The sequence below is a fragment of the Macaca fascicularis genome, chromosome 1 (genome assembly GCF_037993035.2).
Source record: "Macaca fascicularis isolate 582-1 chromosome 1, T2T-MFA8v1.1".
In the NCBI taxonomy this organism is placed as follows: domain Eukaryota; kingdom Metazoa; phylum Chordata; class Mammalia; order Primates; family Cercopithecidae; genus Macaca; species Macaca fascicularis.
The window spans coordinates 35,831,387-35,852,616 of record NC_088375.1 but is presented as its reverse complement, the minus strand read 5'-3'; the positions used below and the strand labels follow the sequence as shown (position 1 = coordinate 35,852,616).

Here is a 21,230-nt window from a genome sequence, read left to right as displayed (position 1 = left end):
TGTAAAACATTCTGTTCTTGTTTCATATATGTAATATCCTATCTTTCTGAGGATATCAATCATTTTTTTAAAGCTTTCTGTCCCCTGCCTAGTCTCTATACCTCCATGTTGCTTTTTTCCTTTTTTCTTTCTTTTCTTCTTCTTCTTCCTCTTCTTCCTCTTCCTCCTCTTCTTCCTCTTCTTCCTTCTCCTCCTCCTTTTTTGTATGCTCTAGTCTCTCGCTTTCAGGCTTCTCTTCAGATGTCCACTAGTCTTCAGGCTTCTCTTCAGATGTCCACTAGTCTTGGGAAAGTTGGTATCCTTAAATCTTTCTTCTTGGGCTAAATACCCCAAGGAGTATTCTACTAATCTCCTGCCTGTAGGGTAAAGGCAAGTGAGAGAAGAAAGGTGGAGGAGTCCCATTATTCAGTGTGCACATATTCACCTAATTCCCTCATATGTGGTAAAATGCCCTGTTCTCAATTTTGCCTAGTATCTCCCAATCCAAAGATCCTTGGGCTTTTTTTTTTTTCCTCCAAAGAGTACACTTGGAGTCTTATACTAAGGTGGAGGTATAGGTAGGAAGAAAGTTGTTCAGTGGAATGGGGAAGAGGAGGAGACCTGGGGATCTGCTACCACATGTGTCTGGCTCAATTCCTGAGCTATTTGAAGATTCTAGGGTAAAGGTCAGCTTCATTTTTGGCCTTCTTCATAGCCAGATTAAGATTTGGCTTTCTTAAGTAAGCTACGTCATTTGCCACACTCTGTTTGCTTTTCAGCTTTCAATTTGTGTGTGTGTGTGTGTGTGTGTGTGTGTGTGTGTGTGTGTGTGTGTGTGTGGCTGTTTTCTTCTTTCTCATTCTCCATATCCTTGACGCATCAAGTCTTTAAAATAAAATACCTTTACTAGGTTTGGTGGAGTTTCTGGGAGGAGTATAATTAGATGCTTGCGTTCAATCTGCCATTCATCTTCTCCAGATGTCCAGGCTGAAACTAAAAATCATTCCTACTTTCCACCTGATTCTCCAACCACCACAGTGGTTTACTAAGACTAACTTGGCCTTAGGGCTGATTAAGAGGAGCCTCTAGCGTGGGTATCACATTTTAGAGTACTCTACTCTGGTCTTCTTGGGCACCCATTTCCACAGAACTTGACTGTACAAACTGAGAACAGCAACCACAACAATAGCCTACACAAATAACTTCCACAAATTAGAAGGGGAATCCTTTATTGAAGAAACTTTACTGCCATCTACTGGAAATTTTATGAAACAGCTACAAATCAATGATAACAAGTGACAGGTAATAGGGTAACAGTTTGCGTAACCATTAAGTGGCTGCACTGCTTTGGAGCCACCTTCACAGAAGTTAACAAATCTCTACTGTGCTAAAATATGGATGATAAAAGAACAAATTCAGAATCCAAACTTCAAATTACAGCAGGAATTGTGGTCTAGCACCTCAACTTGGAATTGAGAACTGAAGTCCCAATCGAAAAAAATGTTACTGCTAATCAAAATCTAGCTCATAAAATCAAGCAGTAAAATTGATTTTACTAGGTTAGTTTGAGAACTTTTGGATTTTTTCAAGGTAAAGTGTTATATTCATTATAGTATTTGAAACCTAGTTTTATCTTTTTGTGTGTGTTACCATGTTTTCGAGAGTAGTGTCCCCAAACACTTTGTCTCCACTTGCATAGTGTACTGATTTTTAGGACTCCATATGTCACATTATAACAGATGGCTATTTTATCCCATAATCAAGCCAATTCTTCCAGAATATTATCATCAGTATTACCACGTACATCTTCCCGAATCTTGTTTCAAAGAATAAATATATAGTCACTCACGGTTTTTAAGAAAACCCAAAACTACTCAACCAAAACCTTGAGGAACATTTTTCCAGGGTTTTCTAGCTTAATTATTCATAATGATTCTGATAATTCTTGAGCTCATTTGAGTTCTCCTCAAATTACTTGCATATCACTGCAATCTATTAATGTGGAATACAAATATAATGCCTAGATATTATGCAGCTGTTTTAATGTGAGCTTTCTTATAGATAGTAGTGAAATAATCTTACTTTACAGGAGAGGAACAAGACATGACATTTTAAGGAAATTTCAAAGAAAATCACTGGCTACTATTATCCATTGAGCTCCAACTTTCAAAGCTAGAAATATCAGGATATTATTTTTATAAAGATTTTGATCATTTATATGTATTAATATATCACCAGAAAGTTCAAAGTCTGCTTCTGTTGGTTAAGTAAATATACACATTAATTTAACAGCCAATCTAAATATTGAGTACTACCATACACAGACATTTTTTATCAGTATTTTTACCCTATTTTTAAAAGGGAAGGATATATCTCTTATAATATTAAATCTTCATTACTCACATATCCCATCTGCCAATGCTATTACCATCCAGTAGTTTCATAGAAGATTCTAGCATCTTGAAAATATTTCATAAATTATCTAGATATTTTTAACAATGTCTTGGGAATAAAAACAGAGTCCTTACTAATTTACAAATAAAGTTAGAATTAAGGCTAATTTAACACAAAGAGCCAGGGTTAAAACCAAGGTTTCCCAGCCTGAGCAACATAGTGACACCCTGTCTCTACAATAAATTAAAAAAAAAAAAAAAAGCCAGGCATGGTGGTGAGTGCCTATAGTACCAGTTACTTGGCAGGTGGAGATGGGAGAATCAGTTGAGCCTGGGAAGTTGAGGCTGCAGCGAGTCATGATTACACCACACCACTGTAATCTAGCCTGGGCAACAGAGTGAGACACTGTCTCAAAAACAAAACAAAGCAAAACAAACAAATAAAAAAAACCCCAGCTAATGTTTGAATAATCAATATCCTTTATTAATTTTGATCAAAAGCTTTAACCTTTATAATATTTTTATAAATACTCTAGAGAACATATTCTACTTTAATATTACTTTTCTTCAAAGTTTTCTCAAGTTTTTAGTCACTTAGAGGTCTATAAACTTAGGAAAAGATGGTACAAAGTAAAAGGTTGGCTTTTCCTCAGAGTTTTCCAACTTAATTTCCTTTTTTGGTCTTTATGCATATAAACATAAAAATTTTAGATAGCTAGCTTTGACTCTAAAAGACTTTCGATATATTATTTCCTAAGGCTTGCTAGAATATATCAGAGGCATACTATGTTAAATTATAATTTTAAATATATTTATCAAATGTTTATGGGTTTTGGAGGTCTCTAGGATAATAAAACAAATTTACTATCATAGGCACAGTTTTCATAAAAATCCAGACATTCTGTAAGTAAGATCATGGGATAACTTTAATATTCTATCATAATATATTAAAATAGAGGCATGAGATCTCTGCAGCCTTGAGTTACTAGATGTTCGGTTTTGAATTTACCAGTTCAATCCGAACTTTCTGCTTGAGAACTGAGAAAGCCTTGGACTTATGAATGTTTGGCATTTTCTAATTAAATCAGCTTTATGATCACGTTTATGATGTTACATGCAAACAAGTATCCTTGTTCATTTCAGGTTCATACTGCAGTTTGCCCATTTGGGCACGAAAACATGAACTTTACAGGAATGTCAAAGAAATACAACAAAAAGACTGGAGGGAGTTCCCGATTCACCTTGTACTATATACCAGCCAAGCAGTAAGCAATATGCAGTAGCAGAGATGAATTTTCTTCCGTAAATGCACAGTTCACAAAAATGTCCACTCTTCAGCTTTCACTTTTCCCCTTTCTCAGAGTTCTAGCAAGATATTTCATAGCTTTGGTTTTTTTAAAAAAAGTTGAATTTGTAGGTTACATTGACATTGAAAATGACTATTTACTAATTCTAGTTCACACAGTCAACTAATATGCCTTCCAGTATTATTTGTATACAAAGAACCCTACTACCTGAAGAAATAATTTCCTTTTGAAAATTCAGCAAGCCATGCTTTGCATCATTTGAATTTAGATAATCTTTTGATGAATAAATTAAAACCTGGATACTGTTACCTGGGGAAAATAGTTTTATCCTAGGTTTTCTAAATCTGGAAGTGGGTACTTTAGACATGATGCACACGTGCCTTAAGAAAACATCTCATTTTCAGTGGAAAAAAATTTGATGAATCAAAATCTATGTCAACTTTAGTCTCCTTGGTAACCTGTAAACTGCTGAATGCAACAGTCTGAGAACTCTTGTCAATAAGAAGTAAATTCTGTGCTTAAGTATTCCCTTCTTTTTCACCATACACATTTGTCTCAATTTGCTTATTTGGAACCAAAATTTTGGATTTTCATCTTTCCTCTGTTGACATACAGAAATGCCACTGATTTTTGTATGCTGATTTTGTATCCTGCAACTTTACTGACTTTGTTTATCAGTCCTAATAGCTTTTTGGTGGAGTCTTTAGGTTTTTCCAAATACAAGATCTTATCATCTGCAAACAAGGATAAGTTGGCTTCTTCCTTTCTAATTTGGTTGCCCTTTATTTCCTTCTCTTGTCTGATTGCTCTAGCTAGGACTTCCAGTACTATAATGAATAAGAGTGGTAAAAGTGCGCATCCTTGTCATATTCCAGATCTAAGAGGAAAGGCTTTCAGTTTTTCCATAGGCAAACGTTTAAAAAGAGCTGTCTTCATTTGCTGTTTTGATTTCCTTATCACACTGTCTTCGAAACCCATTTCAGTAGGGCTTCTGCTGCCACATACCATTAAAACTGCAGTTCCTAATCTTACCAAGAACCTTAATGTCACTAAATCAAATGTGTGGTTTTTGTTTTGTTTTATTTTTGAGACAAGGTCTCACTCTGTTGCCCAGGCTAGAGTGCAGTGGTGTGATCTCAGCTCACTGTAGCTCAACCTCCCAGGCTCAAGAGATCCTCCCACATCAGCCTTCAGAGTAGCTGAGATTACAGATATATGCCACCATACCTGGCTAATTTTTTTATTTTGTAGAGATAGGGTCTCACTGTGTTGTCTAGGCTGGTCTCATACTCCTAGATTTAAGTGATCCTCTGGCTTCAGCCTCCCAATGTGCTGGGATTATAGGTGTGAGCCATCATACCTGGCCTAATTATTTTCGTTAGTCCTCATCTTAGTGGCTCTTTTGGTAGCATACAACAGAGTTGGCTATGCAGTTCTTAATCATCCTTACTATGTACCTTGTAATAGTATAGACCACGTATGTGACAGCACAATTTAGCTTGTTTTTCTTCATCTTTTTAAAATTTTCTTTAAGTATAACACACATATGCTCAATGAATTATCACAAAGTGAACACATTTGTGTAATTCCTACCCAAGTCAACAAATAGAACACTACTGGCACTCCAGAACCCACCTTTATATTCCTCCCAATCACTATTCGTGCCTCCTCCTCAAAAGTAACCACCATCCTAATATCTAATACCATAGATTAGTTTTAACTGTTTTGGAACTTCATATAAATGGAATCAAACAGTATGTACTATTTTGTGTCTGTTCTTCAGTGAACTGTTCGTTAAAATATCTGTTCAAGCCTCTTGCTCATTTTCTATGAGGAAGCATTTATATATACTAGATAAAAGCCCTTTGTTCATTACAGGTGTTGCAAATATATTATTCTCCTCTGTGGTTTGCCTTTTCACTCTCTTAATGATGTATTGATTGATAGAATTCTTAATCTTAATATAGTCCAATGTATCAATTATTTCCATTATGAATAGCGTTTTTTGTATTGTTTAAGACAAATTTGTCCAAGCCACGGTCCATGGGCTCCATGCAGCCCAGGATGATTTTGAATGCAGTCCAACAAAATTCTTAAACTTTCTTAAAACATTATGAGATTTTCGCACAAACCTTTTTTTTTTTTTTTTTTAGCTCATCAGCTATTGTTAGTGTTAGTGCATTTTGGGTGTGACCCAAGACAATTCTTCTTCTGATGTGGCCCAGGGAAGCCAAAAGATTGGACACTCCTGACTTAAGAAATCTTTCTTTATCCAAGATCATGAAAATATCCTACATTATTTCTACAAGTTTTATTTTATTTTATTTTTTATTTTTTATTTTGAGACAGAGTCTCGCTCTGTCTCTCAGGCTGGAATGCAGTGGCGCGACCTCGGCTCACTGCAAGCTCTGCCTCCTGGGTTCATGCCATTCTCCTGCCTCAGCCTCCTGAGTAGCTGGGACTACAAGCACCTGCCACCACGCCTGGCTGATTTTTTGTATTTTTAGTAGAGACAAGGTTTCACCATATTGACCAGGCTGGTCTTGAACTCCTGACCTCGTGATCTGCCCACCTCGGCCTCCCAAAGTGCTGGGATTACAGGCGTGAGCCACCATGCCTGGCCTATTATACTTTTAAAATAGATCTTGATACAAGTAGATTAAGTCTTCTCACCTTGTTTTCTCCTACTATGGCTATACTTGGTCTATGGCATTTCAAGATGAATTTTAGAATCAACTTGCCAATTTTGTATGTGTATGTGGTGGTAAGGTTGGGGTACAGAAATTTTGAAATTCATTGAAATTTTGATCTTAAAGAGAACCGACATTATATTAAGTCCTCTAAACCATCATCATGGTTATATAGCCCTCAATTTATTTAAATCTTTTTTTCTTTTATATTTTAAAGTTCTTTATGTACAAGTCTTTCACATCTCTTATTAGATCTTTTCCCCTAGGAATTTGTTATGATGCTATAATAAACAGGATATTTAAATTTTTTCATTTCCTGTTTATCGCTAGTATATAGAAATACAATCAATTTTTGTACACTAACTTACATTCTAGTTTCTATGTGTATTCATCCTATCTTGCTAACTACATAAAAAATGTTCTAAGAGCAGAAGTCTTATATCTCTTTTCACTCTTCACGACTGGCATAGAATGTTACATATACAGCAATTATTCAATGAAATACTTGACAGCAGAAATTTTGGCTAAAGACAAATCACTTGGCGATAATAATAAAAAAAAGAACAATTACCTAATTCAAGATTAGACTGGCATATAAGCAAGAATGGCTCTAGAAGTAGTGTTTTTCCCTATAATATTTATGACGATAGCCTTTAGTGCGAATTTAGGACATTTGCTCTGAAAACAATCATGGACTGTCATGAGTCAGAATGGCTACTGGACTTCTTGTTAAGCACAAAAGATAAGGACTGGCTCTAGACCAGACACCTCTGTCACCTTATCTTAGTTTGTCTTTGGAGCCAGTACCTCGAACACTGTAGATATTTAACAATTTCCTATATAGTTCCCTCTTCTATAACATTATAATAATTCTTGAGACTATAGTTGTACTTCCTCAAAATCTATTGACTTTTATGGGTCAAAGATTGAAGAGCGAAAGGTTCCTAGAGAACTAGTAAAGACAATAGTCAGGCTGGGCACGGTGGCTCATGCTTTATTCCCAGCACTTTGGGAAGCCAAGGCAGGCAAATCATCAGTGGTCGGGAGCTCGAAACAAGCCTGGCAAACATGGTGAAACCCCGTCTCTATTAAATATACAAAAATTACCCGGGCATGACGGTGCATGCCTGTAATCCCAGCTACTCGGGAGGCTGAGGCAGGAGAATTGCTTGAACCAAGTAGATGGAGGCTGCAGTGAGCCGAGATCGCGCCACTGCACTCCAGCCTGAGCAACGGAGCAAGACTCCGTCTCAAAAAAAAAAAAAGAAAAAAAGACAATAGTCAACATATCACTGCAAATAATGAAAGCAAAGGAACTGAAAGAAGGTGACTCTAAGCCAGTTCCATGTACATAGAAGTTGCATGTGAAATATAAACAGGCTATAAAATGGTTACACCCAGACAGGTTTTTAGTAGAATTTAGGCCCACACCTAAACTGGTTTCAACATATGTTAAAGAAGTACAGTGGAAATAAGATGAGAGAAAAATCTGACTTCTCCAAGGTGGCTCCTTGGAAAAAAGTGCTTGCTAACTCAACTAATTTCTAAGAAAACAGCAACTATTATACAATAAAAAGAAAAATAAAAGATTCAAATTCTGCCCAAAAGGATTCAAATTCCAGCCAAAAGTTCTGGGTTCCACTTAGAAATGAAGAAAAAGGCAACCCCCTTCAAAATCCCAAACCAAACCCTGATTTTAGAAAACATAACCAAAATTATAGAATTATCCATACTGATCACCATAGAGACAATAAATGATTCTACCTACTTATCAAATGTCAAAAGTCTAAGGTTCACTAAGCAAATAATAACACAACAATATAAAGCACCAAAACAATTCCTACCTTTCAAATTCCTTCATTATTCTATTTAATCTTACTTATGTTCTTTTAAAATTACCTGACCAGCCTGATTATTTAAATATCCATTATTAAAAATGAAAACAGTTAACAGAATACATGTGATAGGGAATGAGGGAAGAGCTAGCTGCTTTGATATTGACATTAACTCCTTTAGTATATAACAATGAAAGTAAGGTTTCTTTAGTAACCTTACTGGAAAAATGGAAGTAGGGTTTCTCCCTTTTGTCACCCACTCCAACCATAGTCCAGCATATGACTTTTGTGAGATATGCAAGATTAACTTAGCTGAATTAGCCTGATCTAATATTACATTGTACAAGATAACAACAGTAGCTATCTGAAGTTCCAACACATACTGCTCCCTTATGAACCTCAGTGCTTCAACAAGATCACCAAATACTCTCTCAAAATCTACAGCTGAGCAATAAACCCAGAAGCAACACATTATCCCATCTGCCTAGGACTAAACAGCAAGCTTACTAGTGCTCACATAAAGTCTACCTCCTTAAAATAACTTTGCTATCAGTTGGTTATAAAGAACAGAACTCTCTATTGACCTCTAACTCTCGCTTAATGTGCCATTGATTTCAACGCACTTAACAGGAAATGCAGGATGTTCTGTTTTACTCAGTAACAAGTCCATAAATTAAGGGATAAAGGCTAGGAATTTATTTCCTTTTCACAGTAGCTTACCCAGTTTAGTGGCGCCCTCTGGTGGGTACTCAGGAAACTGACCCTCGGAAGGGACGCTGACAGTTCTCCTCAGGCATCGCCCTTTGGTGGAATCTGTCTGCTGCTCCTGTCCCCCTTCCACAGGTATCTAGTTAATCAAAAGCAAAAGATGAAACTTAATAGTGAACTCACCATAACTACCTTCTGATTGAATAATGGTTTTAGTCAATGAAGACAGGAGTGTGTAACAAAGAGTAAGGTAAGAGAAATATAGAAATAAAGTATATACAATGGTAAGGTATTACCAACCCCTTCACAGGAAGTTTTCCTTTAAAAAGAAAACTGGGCCGAGTGCGGTGGCTCACGCCTGTAATCCCAGCACTTTGGGAGGCCAAGGTGGGTGGATAACGAGGTCAAAAGATCGAAATCATCCTGGCCAACATGGTGAAACCCCGTCTCTACTAAAAATACAAAAATTAGCTGGGCATGGTGGTGCCCACCTTCAGTCCCAGCTACTTCGGAGGCTGAGGCAGGAGAATTGCTTGAACCTGGGAGGCAGAGGTTGCAGTAAGCTGAGATCGCACCACTGCACTCCAGCCTGGCGACACAGCAAGACTGAATCTCAAAAAAAAAAAAAAAAAAAGAAAGAAAAAGAAAACTGAAACATCAGGAAAGGTGAGTATGTAAATTAGCAAACATGAAGTATGTACAAATCATATCCAGGTGTGTACTTGCTCCTGGAGCTCAGAAAACAAAACACCCCCACAAATAAAAGGTCCTTCTATATCAGAAACTGGCTCACAAGCTCCAATTTTGCCCAATGTTTAATAAAATAAATGGAAATAAAAGTTGATCAGAAAGATTTAGCCTCAAAATTACCTTTTTTTCTTTTATTTTTATTATACTTTAAGTTCTGGGGTACATGTGCACAACATACAGGTTTGTTACATATGTATACATGTGCCATGTTGGTGTGTCTCAAAATTATCTTAAAAGATTTCATTAAAGGTAGTAAAATCACCCAAATTTCCTTCAATTTTAGAATTGAGCACTTATACATAGTTAATAAATCACATTTTCAGTGGAAACTTATATAGATACCAACATAAAATGGCATATTTCTTCCAAAGGTAAGATTGTTTTTATAATCCTAATAAACATTTTTTCTGACATAATTTCAGAAACATATCAAGAGGTTATTTGCATATGTGGAATGAGAACTATGAATAGTAACAAAAAAAATCTCTAATGCCAATAACTATTTTAAAACTTACAAAGCAGGTTATCATTGTAGAGTAATGGGATGGTTCAAAGTTGTGTTTTTTTTTTGGTTTTTGGGTTTTTCTTTTTCTGGTAATGCTAAGTATTCAGTAATGAAATTTTACTAGTAGCTTTTTATCAGAATTAAGAATTGTAACATCCTAAATAGTTTGGCAAAGTATGTCATAATTAATCACAATTCCTAATTTATTATGGCTCTAATACTGTTTTCAATACATTTCAATAATGAAACACTGAGTTATTACATGTGCAAGTCTAATGAATTGATGTGTGTGACATTATGAAGGAGACATTATTATTATCTCCTTTTAAGAGATGGGGAATGAATGATTTATTTCTCCAAATGATTATAATGGACACGTATCACATCAATGGATCCAGCAAAAGTAGGACAGGTGTAGGCTTAAGTGTACATGCCTTCTGCTTTGCTTCCGTAATCCAACTTCTGTGACTCGGGTCAAGGAGATGATGGCAAGGAAAACTCTCTCTCTGTTACTGAGAATCCGAGGAGCAAATTCCTAATGCCTCCATCAGCATTTAAAATTTTCATACTCCTTATAGGACCCCCAATTCTCCCATTTCCTTATTACCATAACTATGGTTATTCTTTGCACATTGAGAAATTGAAGGGCAGAAGAAATAAAAAATTACAAAAATAAGCCAAGGCCAAAAAATAGCATCAATAAAGACATGAACTCTTCCAAAAGTACTCTGTAATACAAAACTTCACAAACAGTAATCTAAGTCATCTGTCCCTTACAGGATGGAAATTTTATTATCTCTACTTAAATAATTAAAAGAGTATCACTGATAGGTTTAAATGACTATCTCCTATTAAAAAAGGCAAAACATATCCTGTATATGCCTTAAAAGTCAGAAGAATGAGAGTAAATTTGGAAAAAATAGTCTGGTTCTTTGAAGAAATAGTTGAATCTAAATAAACATAACTATTTGATAATAGTTCTAAAAATGCCTATTATCTTAAATAATAAAGGCCTAAACCATGCAGAAAAAAAGTAGTAGTTTCTTATGGTGTTTTAGGAGAAAATATTTTTTCTATGCAAATTTATGAAGGCCATATCCAGAAAAAGTAAAAATGACTTCTATGAGGACATACTTTGTCTCTGCTATATCAAAGGAGAGAATAAATACAATATATCAAACTTTTATTTGGGCCTAAAATTCATTCAATTATTTTCTCAAAGTTTTAATGTAGACACTTTATTTCCCAGTATTAAAACTTAAAATATGATAAAAGGTTGTATTCAAAGTATCACTCTTAAAGGTTAGGGCATTTTACTCCTCATTCAGGATACAAAGAACGTAATGTAACCTTTATTCTAAACTGCATTTTTTTTTTTTTGAGACAGGGTCTTGCTGTGTCGCCCAGGCTGGAGTGCAGTGGTGTGATCTCGGCTCACTGCAAGCTCCACCTCCTGGGTTCACGCCATTCTCCTGCCTCAGCCTCCCGAGTAGCTGGGACTACAGGCGCCTGCCACCACGCCCGGCTAATTTTTTGTATTTTTTAGTATAGATGGGGTTTCACCATGTTAGCCAGGATGGTCTCGATCTCCTGACCTTGTGATCCACCTGCCTCAGTCTCCCAAAGTGCTGGGACTACAGGCGTGAGCCACTGCTTCCGGCCTAAACTGTATTTCTTAAGAATTTTTTTTTTTTTTTTTTTGAGACGGAGTCTTGCTCTTGTTGCTCAGGCTGGAGTGCAATGGCGCGATCTCGGCTCACTGCAACCTCCGCCTCCCGAGTTCAAGCGATTCTCCTGCCTCAGCCTCCCAGCACTTTGGGAGGCTGAGGTGGGTGGATCACCAGAGGTCAAGAGTTCAAGATCAGCCTGACCAACATGGTGAAACCCCGTTTCTACTAAATACAAAAAAAATCAGTTGGGCGTGGTGGTGCATGCCTGTAATCCCAGCTACTTGGGAGGCTGAGGCAGGAGAACTGCTTGAACCTGCGAGGTGGAGGATACAATGAGCTGAGACTGCGCCACTGCACTCCTGCCTGGGCAACAAGAGCAGAACTCTGTCTCCAAAAAAAAAAAAAAAAAATCAAGGCCAGGTACAGTGGGGCTCCCACCTGTAATCCCAGCACTTTGGGAGGCTGAGGTGGGAGAATCTCTTGAGGCCAAAAGTTCAAGACCCTGGGCAACAAAGTGAGATCCCCATCTCTAAAAAAATAAAAAATAAAAATTAGCCAGTTGTAGTGGCATGCACCTGTAGTCCCAGCTACTCGGGAGGCTGAGGCAAGAGGATCACTTAGGCACAGGAATCAAAGGCTGCCATGAGCTATGAACACATCACTGTACTCCAGCCTGCGTGACAGAGTGAGACCCTGTCTCTCAAAAACAAACAAACAAAATCAAGCACTTTAATTTCATTCCATTTTAGAGGAAGAAAGTATAAAAGCAGTAAATGACATCTCAGGTATCTAAGATGTGTTAATAACAAAGCCAGACTAGATCTCTGGCTCCCTGTCCTCTTTGTTAATTCCAAACCGTTCATGAAAATCAAAAAGTAATGTGGCACACATTTTACACACACACACACACACACACACACACACTTATTTTCTGTAAAACTGCCTTTCATATTGTTTAGAAATGTATGGAAATTAATGCTGATTTCAATCTGAACTCATACAGATTAAACAAATAGTCAAGTACAAGAACTCAAGATTATGCTAACTAGTGTCAGAAAGCTCTTATTTCTTTTCCTAAAGAATGCTAAAAAGATGCTCAGGACTACTATGTGCTTAAGAGGACTTTTCAGTACTTTAAAGAAAAAAAATTCCTCAACTTTCTTATTTCCTTAAGGCACTGGTTCTCAAAACAAGTGGTCTAGGTACCAGCAGCAACAGCATAACCCAGGAACTTGTTAGAAAACCACATTCTCACTCCCCACCCCAGACCTACTGCATCAGAAACTCAGGGTAGAGCTGGGCAATCTGTGTTTTAACAAGCCTCCAACTGATTCTGATGCTCACTAAGGTTGCGAACCACTGCCTTAAGATGTTGTTTTCTCTCCTTCCTGTCATGGATAAGCATCTCAAAGCGTCATGTATAACAGATGTTCCCAACCTTGGCTGCAACTTATAATTATATATGGGAACTTTAAAAAATACCAATGCTGTTCTCACTCATAAATGGGAGTTGAACAATGATGGACACAGAGAGGTGAACAACAGACACCACAGCCTGTTGGGGGGTGAGGGGTGATGAGAGGGAACTTAGAGGATGGGTCAATAGGTGCAGCAAACCACCATGGCACACATGTACCTATGTAACAAACCTGCATGTTCTGCACATGTATCCTGTTTTCATTTTTTTTTTAGGAGAAAAAAATATGCCAATGCTTAGACCACTCCAGACATTCTAGACATGCAAGGTTGAGAACCACTGATCTATACTCTGTATCTCCAATTCTAATTATTCACTTATTAGTCCCTGGCTACCAGTACTAAGTGTGAAGGTATAAATAAATCATTTGGCTTTAATAAACCTTAATTTCCACAACTTTGAGATATGATCTTTCTGGTATCTCAGCTGGATTCCTGGAGTGGTCAGGTTTTAAACAGATTTCTCACTGGCAGGGTCAGATCTCTGTCATTGCTCAGCATGACCACTAGTATCTTTATTCTGTTTTCAATACTTCAGTTTCTCTCTGGAAAACCTATGTAGTCTTTCCCTCGATATGTGCACTTCAGCCGTTGGCCAAAGACTGGTATCCTACCCAGCAGGTTCCAGCCCTTTCAGATGCAAAATTCTGTTCTGTGCCTCCTTAGCTCAGTGAGTCTACTGTACTCTGGCTGACCTGGCCTCCAGATTACAGCACCACAGCTGGGAAATAGTACGCAGCAGACACCTGGGCAATGGTGACCACCACAGTGGCTGCCTATTGTCCAATGCCTGAAAATAGCTGTGCTTGCACGCACATGCTGTCTTTCGATGGATGGATGGATGGATCGATCGATCGATAGAGAGGGGGTGGTGTCCTATTTTTTGTTTTTTACAGTGGGAGGGCCAGTCTTGTACCAGTCATTCTGTCATAGCTGGTTCCAAAAGCCTCTATTTATCTCTTAACCAAACTCCTGAAAGAGTTTCTTCACTGGTATCTGCCTGCGACCTTCTGCTCCTTAAACCTATCCTTTACATAGTTATCATAATAGTTCCAAAATGCAAATATGATCATGTCATTCTGAGGTTTAAAGCCTTTCAGCAGTTCTTTGCCTCTAGTAGTGGTTTTCAAAGAAGTGGTGGTGTGTTTGTGTATGGAAGTATGTGGGGGTAGGGGGGAGTATCTCTGCTTCAACCTGAACATCATTTTCAGTATATCTGTTGTACAGGGCTTCTGCATAAGCTTTTCTACAAAGAAAGTGTCCTTCTGTTTAAAAAAGGGTTTAAAAACTACTATCCTATAAAGTGGAAGCTCCCTAATACAGTATACCAGATTTTCTACATCTGGCCACTGTCTTTGTCTTTGTGCTCAGTTTTAGACTTCACTCTAGAAATACCAAATTGCTTGCAGTTTTTTTAGTACATTCCCTATTTTGTATGTAGTTCAGTGCCATGGCTCAGTTTGTTCTCTTATCCTGAAATGCTTTCCCTCTTTCTTTTCTATTCTACATCTGTAAGGTAAACTCCTGTTCATCCTGAGGCTTAGGATAGGCATTGCCTTTCCCAGGAATCTTCCTCCTCTATCAGTCCCCTAAGGGAAGGCTAAGGTACACTTCCATTTAGTTCTCCAGTAACACATCTTTCTCTGTCATTACACTTATTGTGTTAAATTATAATTATTCATTCATGCAACTAATTCCATGTAAGTTAACCGCTTGTACTTTACCAGTAAATCCCCAAACCTTAAAAAAGTTCACAAATAAATCAATGAGAGGTAGAGATGGGGGGCATTTTAGGCAAAGGAAAAAGCATAACATCAGCCAAGAAATTGGTAAGTATATGACTTTTTTGTTTTGTTTTGGAATAGGGAGTAGGCCAATTTGGCTCGAGCCTCTTAAGAGGGAAAAAAGGGACAGAACACCAAAATATATTATGAACATGTTAGGAGGGGTGAAATACCAGACCATGCATGGGGAGCACTGAGAAGACACTCAAGCTTTTAGATCTGAGGAATGGCAGTCTCCTAATTGTTCTCTTTCCTGTGTCTTGCTCTTCCAATACATCCTACAGATTAATATTTATAACACCTAACTTGGATCAAATTGCTTCTTTTATTAAGCTTTCCTTTGGTAATTCCCCATTGCCAGTGGCATCTTAATGACATATTTAGTTAGGCCAAGGTTCTTTTTATAATAAATGGATTTCTTTCTCTTATTCTATCCATTTACTTGTGTTGTTTATCAAATGTCACTTTAAAATTGTCTTATTTTTACCACTAAATTTGTTATGGGGAAAAAGAGGAAAGAAGATCTGTCTTGTTCTTTGTAACTCCTGACATAGTGAATAACATATAAGGGCATATTATATATCTATTGAATAATTTAAAAGTGGTTTTGAATGAAATATGCCATAGGTAGCTCACCCCAGAATAAAGAACAGTTAATTTTTAGCTATTTGCACAAAGACTGATATTTTCATCAACATATCTGAGTGTAAACACTTTCAAAAGAAAAATGTTTTAAAATATTTAAAAGTGTCATTTTAAATGCCCTGCTGCCTATACACTAGAATCCAGCCTTAAACATTCCAAATATAGAAAGTAGAGTTTGCATTAAGAAAAACGGAGTCGAATGTACCATGCCTAATAGACTGTTATTGTCAAAAGAAATAAACTCATAAATTCAGGTTTCTTTTGTATTTTTTATAATGGCTGTATCTCAGAGGGGTTCATGTTTGTCTTCTCTATCATTTCCCTCAACTCCTTAATCTCAAGTTTACTTGGTCTCATCTCTTGCAAGCAAAATGAAAGTCAAATGACCTCCGGTGCCCTCTTTGAACTGGGTTGGTATCAAGCCAGTCAGGGCCTTTCCTGGCACCCAGGCAAGGAAGTATATTTCATAGCACATAAGCAATGTCTATTTGGCACAATTTGCATGAAGCAGTTTACTGAACCAATAAGTTATTTCTCAAGGTGACACTCGCAGTAAGCTTCTCTTTCAGCATTCTGCCCCAATCTACCCTTCTGCTACATTCCCAGATTTGTAATTGGAATATTTAACACTCTTCCTATGTATACTCCTCAAATAGACTTTTCCCCAGTTCTGACAAGAAACATGTAGAGTTAAGAGAAAGCATTAAAAGATCCCACACACTGACTTAATACATAAGTGATACTAGACTAATATAATCCTCCCACATTCCAGCAGTGCCTGGCTAAGGATCAGTTTAAATCCTTACAGAATTCTTTTAATTAATCTTTTTAACACAGCAATAAACACCCCCATGATGATGTGATTAAAGTTTAAAATCACCTTTTTAGGTAATTTTAGCAGGAAATTCCTTAAACTCATTTTAAGAAATTCTAAATTATTCAATGCAAAAGTCCAAGGATAAGAGTTAAATTCTTTATAAATTTTTGGGTTTTTTTTTTGAGACAAAGTCTCACCCAGTTGCCAAGGATGGAGTGCAATGGTGCGATCTCAACTCACTGCAACCTCCACCTCCCGAGTTTAAAGGATTTCTCCTGCCTCAGCCTCCCGAGTAGCTGGGATTACAGGCACCCGACACCACGCCAAGCTAATTTTTGTATTTTTAGTAGAGAAAGGGTATCACCATATTGGTCAGGCTGGTCTCAAACTCCTGACCTCGTGATCCGCCTGCCTTGGCCTCCCAAAGTGCTGGGATTACAGGCGTGAGCCACCACGCCCATCCCACATTCTTTATAATTCTTAAGTGTGGGTGAAAGGTAGAAGGGTGACAGCATATTCTGGTCCCTACACAAAAAATGGATTTATAATCTTTTCATGTAATGAAATTAACAGAAAGTTAAACTTATTCAAGTAAAGCAATGTAAAGCAATGGCTTTACATTTTCTTTTCCTAGAGATTTAATTCAATTTTCCCAATATAATAATGGCAGAACATAAACACCTGTCTGAGGGCATTAAACTGTTTTTGTAAACTGTTTTGTAAATTTATCCCTTCATTATTCCTCACCTGGTCTACTGCAACAATCTTGTAACTTATCTATTTGGTTCTAAACCCTTTCACTTCATTTTCCATATAATCAACAGAGTTACTTCTCTAAGAAGCAAATCTGATGATGTTATTACCTTGCTAAATACCCTTTCCCTGGTCCAGATCATTTCCAGAATAAAATCCAAATTCTTCATCATAGCCTTCAAGGTTCTTCATTACCTAGTTCCTGCTAGCTATCACTTTTCCTCTTGCAAACTATGTTTCATGAACTCTGAATGTTTTGCAGTTTGCCAAAGAGACATATGTTTCTTGACTTGGTATCATTATACACACTCCGAACGCCCTTCCCTTCTTTTTCTCCTCATGAGCCCCTATTTGTCCCTTAAGATACAGCCCAAGCATAAATTTCTCTGTAAAACACATGTATTGGCATTCTCCACTCCATACTATAATCCATCCTAGGCCGTATCTCAGTTAATCTCTTATGGTTATGTTACAATTAAAAAATAAACTTGGCTGGGTACGGTGGCTCACACCTATAATCCCAGCACTTTGGGAGGCCGAGGTGGGTGGATCACAAGGTCAGGAGATCAAGACCATCCTGGCTAACATGGTGAAACCCTATCTCTACTAAAAACACAAAAAAATTAGCCAAGTGTGGTGGCGGGCGCCTGTAGTCCCAGCTGCTTGGGAGGCTGAGGCAGGAGAATGGAGTGAACCCGGGTGGCGGAGCCTGCAGTGAGCTGAGATTGCGCCACTGCACTCCAGCCTGGATGACACAGTGAGACTCTGTCTCAAAAACAAAAAACAAACAAACAAACAAAAAATAAAAATAAACTTACTGAAGCAAAATTTATATAACATAAAATGTACTATTTTAAAGTGAATAATTCATCGGCATTTAGTACGTTCACAATGTTGTGCAATTATCACTGCTATCTAATTTCAAATGGTTTTAACTTTATTTTACCTCAGTATGTCTCAACAAAACTGCATCTTTGTGACTACAATACTACACATAATGATAGGTGCTCAATAAATAAAGATGGAATCATGTATTCAACTGTGGAAAAGCACCCCATCAATTATTTTTCTCCTCTTTTTATTAGTTTTAGAAAAATAAAGAATTAAGCTGCATGTTCTGGGTAGATATATCATAGAAAGAAAGGATAGAATACATCTTCTATTCAACTTACATTAAGGAAATAGACATTCAGAAATAAAAGTTTATAATTTGGCTCTTGCAACATTCATTCAACAAATATTTATTGAGAGTTTCCTATGTTTCATCAGGAACTGTTTGAAGAACTGGTGGATACATCCTTGAACAAAATAGACAAAATATTTGCTCCAAAGCTTATATTCTAGTAGGAGATGAGGGACAGTAAACATAATATATAAATTATATGGCATTTTAGCAGGTGGCAAGCACTATAAAACATATATTAGAGCCAGGTAATTAGGTCAGAAGTTCTAGATAGAGATGTGGGGAGCAGTAGTGATTTAAAATAGGTTAGTGAGGGTTGGCCTTACTACGTATGTGGTATGTAAGCAAAGAGATGAAGGAGGTGAGAAAATGAGCCATGCAAATATAAGAGGGAAGAATGTTCCATGCAAAGAAAAAGCCAAGACTAAGGCCTTTGGGAAGATGTACTCATGAAATAATGACAAAGACAGTACATCTGGAAAGTAACAAGTTGGGGAAGCTTTTGGCCTTTGAAACTTGGAAGGATGGAGTTGCCATTAATGGAGATAACTTACCTCTGATAAGTTATGAAGTGAAGATTAGGGCTGAAGTGTGGGGCATGTTGGAAATGACTCTTACATATCCAAGTCGAGATGTGTAATGCACAGATGGATATACGAGTCTAGAGAAGAGAGATGGTCTGGTGCAGTGGCTCATGCCTGTAATTCCAGCACTTTGGGATGCTGAGGTGGGAGGATCACTTGAGCCAAAGAGTTACAGACCAGCTTGGGCAACATAGTGAGACTCGATCTCTTTAAGAGAGAGAGAACAGTGCTATGTATTTTTAAGATATCAAATTAGGAATCGTCAGCATTAGAGGACATTTACAGTCTCAAGACGATAAATGAGATGAGATCCCTAAGGAAGTAAGGTCCCAGGACTGAACTCTATGGCACTTCCATGTGAAGATTTGGAGAGAAGAAGAGAAATCTGTAAAGATGACTCAAAAGAAACTTCCAGAGAGGCAGGAAAGAAAAAGAGCACAGTGTCATGGAAGCCAAATAAGAAAAGTAACTTTAGGAGAAGAAATGAGTGATCGTCTACAATAAATGCCATTAACAGATTAAGATGAGAACTGAGAACTGACCTGTGAATTTAACAATGGGAAGGTCACTAGTGAGCTTAAGAAGCACAATTCTGGCAGGGATGTGGGTAAGAGTTTGATTGGAATAGATTTAAGGGAGAACAGGAATTAAAGACAATGAGCATAGAAGTTTTGAGAATTTTTGTTATAAAGGAGAGAAGAGAAAGGGATGGGATCTGGAGGTACAAGTGAGGTTAATACAGGCTTTATTTTTTTCAGATGAGAAAAAAAGCTAGGCTCGGAGGCTCACACCTGTGATCCCAGCACTTTGGAAAGCTGAGGCAGGTGGATCACCTGAGGTCAGGAGTTCGAGACCAGCCTGGCCAACATTGTGAAACCCCATCTCTACTAAAAATACAAAAAACTAGCTGGGCATGGTGGCAGGTGCCTGTAATCCCGGCTACTTGGGAGGCTGAGGCAGGAGAATCGCTTGAACTCAGGAGACGGAGGTTGCAGTGAGCCGAGATCATACCATTGCACTCTAGCCTGAGCAACAAGAAAGAGACTCCGTCTCAAAAAAATAAAAAAATAAAAATAAATAAATAAATAAATAAAGATAATTACAATGTGAGACGCAAAGTTTGGATTAAAGGGAAAACAAGGGAGAACAGACAGCAGCCATGAAAGAGGAAGGCACCTATCACAGACATTATAAGTACGAGGAAAAACAGCTATCCACTGACAAAACTTTATGGAAGGTAGTGTCCTCAGGGAAGATCTCAGTTCTTGTAAGACTAACAAGTTAAGGATCCCTTCAGAGAAGAGGTGGAAGAAACAGCTGGTTTTGCTGATGATGAACCTGGAATTGCAGTGGACATAGTGAAAGGATTTCAAGAGGTGGGGAAGGATGAGTGGAAGATAGTGTCAGAGAAGAGAATACACAGAGCCACAGGGAGAGTACATACAGCGTGGGGGATAAGGGTTCCCCAGGTGTTTAGGGTTACTCATGATGACTGGCATAAAAAGGGATAAAGTACATAAGATGTTGTTATAGAAAGTTATTTATCATGGAGAGTTATTTTATGAGACAAAAGGTGGCCCAAGCGCAGGTAACTCAATTGATTAATTTGCACCTTGGTTCTGGAAAAGGCATGCTTCTTGACTTTCTGTTATCTACACTTAAAGCTATTTCATCTCTTACATCTACATCTAAACTGAATAAAATGTAGGTAAGGGCAAAAAGATGGCAAACGATTTGTTTATATTACTCCTTATTAATAGCTCTGAGAAAAGACTGCTGACAGTACATTTGGTTAAAATGAAGATTTTGAATAGTTTGGATAATTAGAAATGTTCTATACTAATATTTTTACTTTACCAATTTTTATTATGTATCTACTTAATATAAACACAGCAACATAAACAACTTATTCTAGAAAAGTCTGACCTTTATTCAGTTATTTTAATAAAATTAAGTTTAAGAATATTAAAATACTGGAAAAGGGTTATAGGTAGGGAGATGATAACAAAAGTAAAAGATATTTTCAATGGCAAGAGAAAAAGAATAACAAGTTCTTCATGGAGGCATATTAACAAGGCCCTTGAAAGTAAGCAATGCCTATTAAAATACAAGAAGAAACTGAAATTGTTTTTATTGGTATTATCTTTACCA

General features: G+C 37.4%; 1 protein-coding gene across 7 annotated transcripts in view; it reads right to left on the bottom strand.

Moving 5' to 3' along the window:
* The window catches only part of RASAL2 (RAS protein activator like 2), a 389,304-nt gene that overhangs the window by 177,501 nt on the left and 190,573 nt on the right, over positions 1 to 21,230 (bottom strand). For all 7 annotated transcript variants that reach the window (XM_005540081.5, XM_005540082.5, XM_074022720.1 and 4 more), the window contains exon 3: positions 8,925 to 9,051. In XM_005540081.5, the coding sequence (XP_005540138.1) occupies positions 8,925 to 9,051 (127 nt within the window). The remainder of the gene's footprint in view (positions 1 to 8,924; positions 9,052 to 21,230) is intronic.